Raw genomic sequence first — 12,633 nt, 5'->3', positions numbered from 1 at the left:
TTTTTCTGACATACTATGTCACGGTTGCCATCGCGCCCACTTGGCTCCGCCCAGGTAGCGCCAGCTGCGGATCGCTGACAGATTGGCTTCCCTTCTATTCAAGCTCAGTGCTTTCACTCACCCTTTGTCAGTCCGTCAACAAACCTTCCCACCCGCAAGACGTGGGTTTTGACTCTGTCCAGTTTCATGTTTGTATTTCCTGTCCGGCATTGTTCCCGTCTATTTTGTCTTGTCTAATATCGATCTCCAGTTTCGTTCCCGTCTAGTTTGTCCTGTTGAATTTCAATATCCAGTTTTGATATCAATCCTGTCTGTCCCGTCCTGTCCGGTATCACTCCATCTGTCCGATATCTGCTCGAGCAATTGGTATCGATCTCGTCGGCCTCTGGCTTCCTGTCATTCCACGCCAGACTGCTGCCTTACGTCTTCCGCCCAACGATAGCCGAATCACTGGCGTTTGGGTTAACGCGCATGACTGCCCCATTTCCCGTAAAATAAAAGCTTGTGTGTGAAACGTCACGCATTTGGGTTCTCCTCCTGTTACGGTTCATGACATATTAAGAATTTTATGGCTGGACAGATTATATCATCCACTCTGGCCTGCAGGTTGTATGTTTAACATGATGATTTAGACCACTAACAATTGAAATACTCTAAACTCGAATACATGATTGATCTAATCACATATTTGTACTTATTGGGTATTGAGCTATTTTCCACATATGCAAAGAGCACTTGGATGCTCATTTGAATTGGACAATGAATAAATATGCAAAGAGCCATTTACTTTATATATGAATAAAAATATAATAATTTAGTGAGTCTTTCTACCGTCTCGGCTGCTCATAAACACACAAAATATTGGAGCCATTGACAAAAATCTGTGCGTTAAAGAAATGTCGGTCTCCAGGGATGAATTTAAATCCACTCTGGCTTTTTTAAGTCGAATATATATTTTTTTAATGAGCAGACTGTACTACAAGACGCTGTCTCATTCTGACAGAATGGGTCTACGCAAAATAAAGCGGGGCTTGAACATATGCTGCCACCCTAAATTGGGGCTAGCGACGCTGGGAGTTTACCTCAGCTTTTTGCTCGATCTGTTCCTCTCCACTGTCCTTGTTCCATTTTGGCTCTTAATGAATAAATAAAAGCTTTACAGAGTAGTCTGGGTTACTTTAAGGGCTAACTCAAGACTCCAAATTGCCTCTTGTTCACCCGCAGGGACAGATACAACATCCTCAGAGGCCTTTTGGAGAAAATAAAAAAGACGGATGTAACGTATTTATTTGCTTTGCCGGGATGATAGAAGATTGGATTGGGCTGCTTGGAGTGGTTGTTGGTGGGGAGCTGCAGTACCCAATTTGGATGCCAGAGGGTGTCAGAGAGCCCACAAAAGCAGCCCACACGGAAGCAGATGTTAATCGATTTTGTTGGTATTTATTGGGGGTGCCTTGACACAAAACCTAGCTAAAGACACTCGCTGAGGCTTAAAGTACAACTGTGTGCATTTTTAGTGGTACCCCAAGACAAGCGCTTAACCTCCTGAGACAATGCCACCCCAGATTACACACACTGTCCCTTAAACGTTCTTATATGCTGCTAGCGGTACCCCAAAAATACAAATCTTGCAAAAGAAAGGGCAAAAAAATAAAAGAAAAATGTTGTTTTATGGTGTCTTTGAGTTGTACAACAGAATACAAAGACATGTAGTGGTCAAATAATACACACTGTCCTTTAAACTTTCTCATTGTCTGCCATCTTGCTGCTAGAGGTATGCCAAAAATACAAATTTGGTGAAAAATAAGGCCAAAAATTAAAAGAAAAATGTTGTTTTATGGTCTCTTTGAGTCCGTGTAGTTTTCATTCTTATTTGTGATTTTTGATACTCAAGTTAGCTTGCACAACAGAATACCAAGACATGTAGTGCTCGAATAGTACACACTGTTACTTCGACTTTCTTAAAAGTCCGCCATCTTGCTGCTAGTGGTACCACGAAAAATACAAAGCTGGCGAAAAGGAAAGGCAAAAAAATAAAAGAAAAATGTAGTTTTATGGTGTCTTTGAGTCTCTGTAATGTTCATTCTTATTTGTGATTTTTAACACTCAAGTTGCACAACAGAATACCAAGACATGTAGTGGTGGGATAATACACACTGTCCCTTTCTCATTAAGGCGGGGGCCTCAACCAATTATGCTGAGGGCCGCGAGTTTAAAACGACTGCAATAAAAAAGGAAATTCAATTATTCTAAAGGTATTTTACTCAGACTAGCGTCGTATCGCAGGCGACACAAGTCCCGCACAATCTATATGTCGTGCCGATGCTAGGAAAGTTTTATCGCCGTTGTTGACTTTGATCATTAAAATAAAATCGCTATCCTGCTGCTAGCACATACTTTGTCATCACCTGAACATAGGTGATTCGGATTCTTTGTGCCTAGTCAAGACGATATTATCTATGATGAACCTTTTTTTTCAGTATAAACTCAGCAATGCGCACGGTGTTAGGCTACAACACGCTAGTTTACAAACACGGGAAAGGGTCTGTAGTTTGCGCGGTCCATCGAGTCGGACTGCAACGCTCGAAAACGCGACATACAATCCCAAAACTGTATGTAACATCCTACATGCCCACCTTTCTTGTGTAAATATTGTGTAAATTATAACCTTTATCTTCTTTGTTCCTTGATGTTGTGTAAATTATAACCTTATCTTCTTTGTTCCTTGATCTTCTTTGTTTTCTTTTATCCTCACTGTTAAATGTGGAACTGGAGTGCCACGTCCAATTTCGTTGTCACAATATGTTCAACCCATCTTGTAACAATGACAATAAAGGTATATCCTATTCTATAACACACTAGTTTACAAACACGGGAAGGGGTCTGTAGTTTGCGCGGTCCATCGAGTCGGACTGCAACCCTCGAAAATGCGACATAAAAATCGAAACAGTTTTCCGGATTTGGAGCACCCGTACGAACCCTGTATGGTCACTTACCCTGACTTCCATGCCCTCCTTTTTGCCATCCCAGGCCCAACTGCGCTTGGTGAAGTAGTTGACGGTGGCAAACTCGATCAACGCGGAGAAGACGAAGGCGTAGCACACGGCCATGAACCAATCCATGGCGGTGGCGTAGGCCACTTTTGGGAGGGAATTGCGGGCGCTGATGCTCAGCGTTGTCATGGTGAGGACGGTGGTGACGCCTAAGGGATTACACCAAAAATGTCAAGGAGGAGCTTTAAAGGTTAAAGAAGGGGTATACGGCATGGGCGTAGCCAGCTCGTTTTATGAGTTTGAGCACCCCACAAATTCAACCCGGGCACCCCTGAAAATAATAGCATTTTTCAAACTGTGAAAAAAAAGACAGGAAATGGTTAAATAAGATTGAAAAGCGCTAGATACAAAAATGAAAGTAAAAATGTCGGAAATACTCCACTGCCCTGAAATGGTTCAGTCTGTTTGAGTCCTAGCAACACATTGTGGTATTTCAGCAGTAGTATTTTCCTAGTATTTCTATAGTCTATTTTTTGTCATATATCTGTCGTTTGCGTAGTATTTCTGCAGTCACTTTTTCTTGTATTTCTGTAGTATATATTATAGTAGTACTGTACTTTTATTTGAAGGTATTTTGTAGTCTGTCTGCAGTAGTATTTTTGTAGTATTTCTGTAGTTTATTTTTTGTAATATACATATATATTAGGGCAGCACGGTGGCGCAGTGGTTAGCGCTTGTGCGGCACAGTTCATGTCATGGGAACCTGTTGTGGGTTCAAATCCAGCTCCAGACTTCCTGTGCGGAGTTTGTATGTTCTCCCTGTGCTTGCATGGGTTTCCTCCGGGCACTCCGGTTTCCTCCCACGTTCCAAAAACATGCATTTCAGGTGAATTGGCTGGTCCAAATTGTCCCTAGGTGTGAATGAGCGAATGAGTTGTCTGTCCCTGTGTGCCCTGCGATTGGCAGGCAACCAGTTCAGGGTGTCCCCTGCCCACTGACCAGTGACCCTAATGAGGATAAGCGGTATGGCTAATGAGATGAGACATATATATTATATATATATATATATATATATATATATATATATATATATATATATATATATATATATATATATATATATATATATATATTTATTTTTAGTTTTATATTTCTATAGTATATAAAATAACAGTATTTTACTTGTTATTACTCTAATTTTATTTTAAGGTATTTTGTAGTATGTCTGCAGTAGTATTTTTGTAGTATCTCTATAGATTTTTTGGAATACATGAGTAGTTGTATTTTTGTAGTATTTCAGCAGTCACATTTTTTCATATTTCTGTAGTATTTTTATACAATTAATGTACTTTTATTTGGTAGTATGTCTACAGTGGTATTTTTGTGGTATTTCTATAGTAGAATATATATATTATATATAATATATCTGAAGTATTACTGTAGTTGGATTTTTGTAAAATTTCTGCAGTCAGATTTTCTAGTGTTTCTGTAGTATATTTATAGAATTTATTTTAGGGTATTTTGTAGTATGTCTGCAGTAGTTATTTTTGGAGTATTTCTGTAGGATTTTATACATAATTACTGTACTTTTGTTTTAAGGTATTTTGTAGTATATCTACAGTAGTATTTTCTATAGTAGATTTTTGTAATATATATATTTATCGTGCTGAGGGTTTGAGTTGGGGTTAGGGTTAGGGTTGGGGTTGGGGTTAGGGTTAGGGTTAGCACTTTGTCGGTCACTAGAAATACTAGCCGGAGCTCACCAAATACTGTGCGTGCAGGGACGGACTCCCTGTTTAACCAGAAGGACACCTGTGACAGAATGACCGTCATGATGCAGGGAAGGTAGGTTTGAATCACAAAGTATCCAATTTTCCTTTTCAAATGGAAATAGGTCGTCATCACAACATATTCCCCTGAGGAAAAGAGACAGAGGGGACAGAAACACAACAGATCATTATAAAAACGTTGTTATGGCAAATTCGAATAACAAGTTGATGTAGCAATGTCTGTGATATGAGAGGCCGTATATGAAATAAATCATACTCTCACACATGCAAAACTATGATCTAATTCACATGCTTATCCAAGCACAAGCACTCATATTCGCTCTCGGACATACTGTACTACTATATTTTCATATACAGTACTCCCTAAATAGACTTGTTGCTGTGATCACAGCAAAAGGGAGTTTTACAAAGTATTAACTCAAAGCGGGCCGATATTTTTGTGACATCCACTTTTCATTTTTTATCCATACACATTACTATACTCCCTCACACATAATAACACACTCCTACACACACACTATTATGTACTCTCTCGCCCATATTACTACACTCTCAGGTAACAAACTACTAGGCAGCCACACATATACTACTATACTCTCATAGACACACTTTGATACTCTCTCACACATTCTATTATACTCTCATACGTGTGCTACTATACTCTCGTACACACACTACTAAGCAGTCAATCATATATTATACCAGAGTACAGTGGAAGGAGTGAGAGTATAGTAGTGTGTGTGAAAGTCCGTTGTAGTATGTGTGTGAAAACATAGTAATAATAATAATAATTTCCTTTGTATTGTCATTCTTTGTAACAATGTACACAGAACGAAATGTCGATACACCTGACCCGTTGTAGCGAGTCGGTGCAGCCGCAGCCAGAGGGCGCCGCCATTATACCAATTAGGTATGTCTCGGTCGAGGCGCGAACCAGCGACCTCCCAGTCTCAAAGCCGGCACACTACCATCTAGGCTACTGAGCTGGTAGTGTGTTCATGAGTGTACAGTTGTAGGTGTGAGAGTATAGTAGTGTGTGTGTGTGTGTATAAAGGTATAATAGTATGAGTGGTGAGGTGTTCAATACACAAAGTGTGAAAAAATCTTATAGTCATGAAAATTTAGTTCGTGCACGAGAAAGAATAGTAGTGCGTGAGTGAGCGTATAATAGTTTGTGTGAGAGTCTATAGTCGTGAGTGTGGGGGCGTATGAGAGTACAGTAGTAGTTGTCTAAGATTGTACCATGTTTGAGAGAGTATAGGAATGTTGTGTGCATGGTATGACTCCGTCTTTATGAGAGTATAATTATGCATGTGTGAGTGTATGATGTTAAATGTGAGAGCAAGTATGATTTACTTCTCAACCGTCCTCTCATATATTTGTTTCAAGCCATTCAATCACATTGAGATAAAGTCTTTTTGCCCTACCAGTGAAAGAGTTACAGCCAAGACATTTTTTCCATATTCAATGAAGTATGATAAAACCACGGTTGCCATAGCGTTCTCATTATTTCCCAAAGGTAAGAAAACACACAAACAACCTGGCACTTTTTATTAGTAACGTTGAAAGGGCAAAACATTGCTTGGACTCTGCAAAGTTTGTTATAGAAATCGTTTATAACGGGAGCGTCAAACACTTGGCCCATGGGCCAGTCAAGGCCCGCTGAGGGTTTTAACTCTACTTGGAGTTTGAAATATGTAGGCACCACTCCCAGAAAAACTCTAGCTGTATTTAGTTCCCTCTCTTTATTTCCCTTTCCCCACTCTTCCTCCTCTTTCTTTCTTCCTCTCTTTTTTATCTAGCTCTATAGCTATCGCTTCCTTGCTCTCATTCTCATTCTTTTGACATTTTCTCTCTTCGTTTCTGCCTCTCTCTCCCTTTGTCCCTCTTATTCACTTTCTCTACTTTTTCTTTCTCTAACTGACTTTTATCTCTCTCTTTTTTCACTCTCTGTCTCTCCCATTTAATTCTGTCCCTCTATTTCAATCTCTTTTTCTGTCTCTACCTTCCCTCTTTTTAAAATTCTAACCTTCTCTTCTCCCTCTCTTTATCACTTTGTGTCTTTCTGTCTTTCTGTCTCTCTCTCTTTATTTTTTTCTATTTGAATCTATTCATCTCTCTCTCTCTTTTTGCTTTATTTTCCATCTCTGTCTTTCCTCTTTTCTCTCTGTCTCTTTAAAATCATATCCCTCTTTATCTCTCTTCTCTCTGTCTTTTTCATTCTGTCTCTCTATTCTCGTTTTGTTATCTCCCTCTCTGTTTCCCTCTCTTTCTTGCTCTTTTTCTTTTTTGTTCTCTCTCTCTTTTCTCTATGTTTATCTCTCTGCCACTCCCTATTTTTCTCTCTCTTCCCCTTTCATTCTATCTCTCTCTTCCCCTTTCATTCTATCTTATTTTCACTTTTTCTTTTCTCTCTTTCATTATATCTCTCTTTTTCACTTTCTTTTTCTTTTTTTCTCTCTTTTTTACTCTCTCTTCCATTTTGTCTCTTTCTCTCCTCCCTCTCAATGTCTCTCTTTCTCTCTTTCTCTGAATATCTCAATTTCTTTCTCTGTCCAACTCTCTCACTCTCTCTTTCTCTCTCTCTCTCTCTTTCTCTCTCTCTTTCTCCATTCCTATCTTAATATCAATCTCTCTCTCTTTCTCTCTCATTCTCTCTCTTGCTCTCTCTTGTTCTTTCCATTTCCATATTTTTTCTCTCTTTTTTACTCCCTCTCCCTTTCTTTCTTTCTCTTTAATCGACTCGTCCGGTCCCCTCGAGAGTGTTCGTTTTTCTACCAAGTGGCCCCTGAGCTCAAATGAGTTTGGTTTACAAGCACCTCATGAGTCCCTATTCGATAGCATCACTTTTCAGGCCTTTAAACCAATAACCCCAATATCAAAGCAAGTTTTTTCGGTAGAGTTTCTGACCACATCTCGCACACCTTAATACTTCAAGCAAAACAGGCCACCGGGCACCGCATTCAAAGCACTTTCATTGTTAGGTAGGTCTCAATGCGCAAGTGAAACTTGCCACTGCAGCTCCAAGACCTGGCGGCTTGTCCCCTGGGAAGCAAGTAAGCAGGAAAAAGCTTTTGAAAAAGGGAATACCTTTTCACCTCTTGGTAGGAGGCTCTGACAGGCTTCAGTGACTTATTTCTGAACTATATACGAAACTAGAAATACACACTGTCAGGACGAACACGGAACAAAGGAACGCGTTTCCGTAACTTGATTACTTTTCACGGTAACGAGTACTATCACGCTTTTTGAGTACAACTTTGCAACTCTACTGTCGTTGGTACTTGGTGCTCATAAATGCAGATCAATGATGAAGTACTCTCGCTTCATTCACGTTGTCACATACCGTAAATTCCGGACTATAAGCCGCTACTTTTTTCCCAAATGTTCAGCCCTGCGGCTTATTCAGTGAAGCGGCCAATTTATGGAATTTTTCTAACGGCCACCAGCGGCGCTGGAGTATAAAAGGTAAGGTTAAGACCAGTAGAATATGTGCGCCAAGAAATACTGCAACCTCTACGTTTAAGCATACATTGTCTGTAAAGCTAAGGTATGTTCCTATAATGAGGAAGACAAGGGCGATAGTTATGAAGAGGAAGTTGAGGACGATCTACCGCGAATTTCACGACTACAAGATGTTTTATTTAACAGGCACGTTTGATACATTGTGAGCGTGATCCTACTAGCGTGTTGGTACCTTTCAAAGGCACGGTTTGGGATGAAAGTTATATTATTATTATTAAAGCTTTGAAAACTCTCTCAGTGTACCGTCTTTCTTCGTAAATATGTGTAACCATGTATAATATGTATTTGCAACTGTATATTTTTGTAATGTATTTATTTTAGAGATTTATTCTGTTATGTTTTCTACGGACGAATCAAAAAGAAGGGGCGGAGCAAACGCGGGCTGATGGGAAGCTGGGTAAAGCTGGGTTACCGGTAGATCTGTCTGTTGTCGCAGCAGACAATATTGGATGTATATTTTTCCCGCCCTTAACTTTGAAAATATACATTTTGTTTCCTTGGATTACTTTCAACGGGACCCGGACTTTACAAGTCTGCATCATACGTTAATTACGGGTATCATTTTCCATTTATGATGTCAGCTGTGGAAGAATCGTCTGCACCCACCCGGAGGGGGGAACCGGAGCTACACTGTGGGGGTCCCGGCAGCAACGGCCTGGGTTGTGGAAAGTAGAAGTAAGAAGGGAGAGGATCCACACAGAGGACTGGAAGGATGCTGCTTGGGAGGGTGGGATGGCAGAGCTATGCCCTTGCACAACAGTATTGCCCTTTACACGTTGGTTAACTACTGTTAAAAGATAATAACTCTGAAATTGTTTAATTGATGTTGAAAATGTCAGGAAAAAATGTTAAAACGTCATATTGTCACGTCATATTGTCAGATATAACAAAATTATGAATATGCTTGATGGCTGTTGAGATTGTCGTGTTTGTTTTGCTGCTGTTGGTGTCGGTGGATTTGTTCAGACCAAAAACAATCGACTTTGGCCTGGACGGATCTATTGACACTAACAAAGATGTTATATGTTGAAATTGTGAATATGCTTGATTGCTATTAAGATTTTCGAGAAGGGTTGTTCAAACCTCACATTGTGTTTGCTGTTAAACGTCATACTGAAATATAATATTGGGAATGTGCTTAATTGCTGTTGAGATTGTCATAATTGTTTTCTGTTATTAGTGTCAATAAATTTGTTCAAACCAAAAAAGTTGTTACAATTGTGGAATTTACAGCCTGGTCTTGGTCAAACTTGTGATTGTGTCACAAGTATTGATGCGGGCGCGCGCGGCTTTTACATGGGTGCGGCTTGTGTAAGTACAAAAGTGGCAAATCACCTAAAATGTGGTGGGTGCGGCTTATAATCAGGTGCGCTCTATAGTCCGGAATTTACGGTATATCTTCAATCCGGCAGACATTACTGTCATGGTTGCCATGGCGCCCAATTGGCCCCGCCCACTGACACCAGTTGAAGTGCGTTGACAGATTCCTACCGGACTACTTAAACGCGGTCTTGCGAGTTGCCTGGTGTCAGAGCGTCTGCGAAACTCCCGCTAGACTCTGTGTGATATGCCATGTTCTGTGAATTTGCCTGTGTTTTGATCCTGTTTTATTTTTGGCCCGATTTGTTTGATTTTTGACCACTCCTTAGTTCTAATCTACTTCCGTGACAATCGAGCCCAGATCGAGTGTGCGCGCATTCCTCTTCTCCCCAATAAATTGTAAGTAACGTTATGCGATTGGGTTCTGATTCCTGTTTCCTGTCCTGGTGCGGGACAATTACACTAAAGGGTGTTTAGAATTACAAACAAACACCTTCTCAAACACAGAGTTCGAGGTCACTGGATGTCACCTAATGTAGATATTCTCCCTACCATATACTGGACTGTCTCAGAAAATTTGAATATTGTGATAAAGTTCTTTATTTTCTGTAATGCAATTAAAAAAACAAAAATGTCATACATTCTGGATTCATTACACATCAACTGAACTATTTCAAGCCTTTTATTATTTGAATATTGCTGAATTTGGCTTACAGCTTAAGAAAACTCAAAAATCCAATCACAAAATATTAGAATATCATGAAAAAGTATACAAGTAGGCTATTCAACTAATCACCTGAATCATCTAATTAACTCGAAACACCTTGCGAGGGTTTCCTGAGCCTTAAAAACACTCAGCTTGGTTCAGTAAACTAAATCACTGCTGATCTGACTGCTGTCCAGAGGACCATCATTGATACCCTCCATCAGGAGGGTAAGACACAAAAAGAAATTTCTCAAAGAGCAGGCTGTTCACAGAGTGCAGTTTCAAAGCATATCCACAAAAAGTCTGTTGGAAGGGAAAAATGTGGCCGGAAACGCTGCACAACCAAGAGAGATGACCGCAGCCTTAACAAAATTGTGAAGAAGAGCCGCTTCCAGAATTTGAGGGAGCTTCAAAGACAGTGGGCTGAAGCTGGAGTCCAGGTATCAAAAGCCACAGTTCACAGACGTGTCCGGGAAATGGGCTACAATAGCCGTATTCCCATGGTCAAGCCACTTCTGAACTCAAGACAACGGAAGAAGCGTCTGACTTGGGCTATGGAGAAGAAGCACTGGACAGTTGCAGAGTGGTCTAAAGTCCTCTTTTCAGACAAAAGCAAGTTTTGCATTTCATTTGGAAGTCAAGGCGCCAGAGTCTGGAGAAAGGCTGGAGAAGAGCAAAATCCAAGTTGCTTGAAATCCAGTGTGAAGTTCCCACAGTCAGCAATGGTTTGGGGAGCCATGTCAGCTGCTGGTTTTGGTCCACTGTGTTTCATCAAGTCCAGAGTAAATGCAACTGTGTACCAAGAGATTTTAGAGCACTACATGCTTCCATCTGCTGAAAAGCTCTATGGAAATGAGGATTTCATTTTCCAGCATGATCTGGCACCTGCCCACAGTGCCAAAACCACCAGTAACCGGTGCACTGACCATGGCATCACTGTCCTTGATTGGCCTGCTAATTCCCCTGACCTGAACCCCATCGAGAATTTGTGGGGTATAGTTAAGAAGAAGATGAAAGACACCAGACCTACAAATGCAAATGAGCTGAAGGCCGCTATCGAAGCATCCTGGGCATCAATAACACCTCAGCAATGCCACAGGCTGATTGCTTCCATACCACGCCGGATTGATGCAGTAATCCGTGCAAAAGGATTCCCAACCAAGTACTGAGTGCATCAATGGACATTTTCAAATGTTTGCTTTAGTTTTGCTGTTATAAAATTATTTTTTTTACTTGGTCTGAGGAAGTATTCTAATATTTTGAGATAGGATTTTTGAGTTTTTTTCAGCTGTAAGCCAAAATCAGCAATATTCAAATAATAAAAGGCTTGAAATAGTTCAGTTGATGTGTAATGAATCCAGAATGTATGACATTTTTGTTTTTTTAATTGCATTACAGAAAATAAAGAACTTTATCACAATATTCAAATTTTCTGAGACAGTCCAGTATACTCGCATCGAAGCCCAATTCACGACAAAGAAATACAATACTGAAATCAGCATAAACGCGCATAGTTGGTTATATTTACTTGACATATTAATGAATCCTTGCATTTAGTGGTTATACTGTCTCAACAATGTTTAAGTGGTGTTCTGATTCACTGAGTCTGTCCTAATCTTATCATACCACCTGAAAAAGGTTAGATCCAGTTTTAACAAATGTCTGTTGTGAAGCTTGGACTTCCTGACTTAAGTTTCACTCTTGTCAAACCACACCCCTTTCCTATGAAAACCATGGTCAGCCATTTTGTTGACCCACGTTTGGGAAGGACTTTGTCCTGTTGACAAGGCCAGAATATTCAGTTTATTTCATTTTTTTGTCCTTTGTAACAGAACTGCTCTCTAAATCTCTTGTTCTCTTCTCCAAAAGCCTCACGCAATGTTTAATTGAGTACGCGGCGGGATACAAGGCGTCCACCGCCTACACTCACTTGATGATAACATAAGATAAGAAATGCTGTAGCAGGGCTTAAAGGAAAAGTTGAGTTGAAAGCATTGAATAACTATTAATCTTTTATGAGCTCATAAGTAACAGAAATAAACCAATAATATAGTAATACTCACATGTATTTTCCATGTGGAATCACTTAGCTGTATAGACGCAGTCATGCATGTGACTGTGTCATTCTATACTTAGTAGGCTTGACTTATGAAGAGATCAAATTTTACAGTGTTTCTATGATTGCTATAAAAAAACTATGCATTCTGAGTTTACTTTAACTCCTGTAAAATTCGCCGAAGATCCCAAGAGGTACCCAAAGTAAATTGAATGCTGTTCTTTGACCGTGCTGTTCTTCAAC

At 40.0% G+C, this 12,633-nt stretch overlaps 1 protein-coding gene across 2 annotated transcripts in view; it reads right to left on the bottom strand.

Annotated features, from left to right (window-relative positions):
• gabra3 (gamma-aminobutyric acid type A receptor subunit alpha3) overlaps positions 1–12,633 on the bottom strand; it is a 160,193-nt gene that overhangs the window by 19,966 nt on the left and 127,594 nt on the right. For both annotated transcript variants that reach the window (XM_088320438.1, XM_088320439.1), the window contains exons 8-9: positions 4,757–4,909; positions 2,997–3,202 (exon numbers count right to left, since the gene is read on the bottom strand). In XM_088320438.1, coding sequence (XP_088176564.1) covers positions 2,997–3,202; positions 4,757–4,909 — 359 coding nt within the window. The remainder of the gene's footprint in view (positions 1–2,996; positions 3,203–4,756; positions 4,910–12,633) is intronic.

The sequence above is a fragment of the Urocampus carinirostris genome, chromosome 17, assembly GCF_059441175.1.
Source record: "Urocampus carinirostris isolate Australia breed hairy pipefish chromosome 17, RoL_Ucar_1.0, whole genome shotgun sequence".
In the NCBI taxonomy this organism is placed as follows: domain Eukaryota; kingdom Metazoa; phylum Chordata; class Actinopteri; order Syngnathiformes; family Syngnathidae; genus Urocampus; species Urocampus carinirostris.
This window is presented reverse-complemented; position numbering and strand designations above follow the sequence as displayed.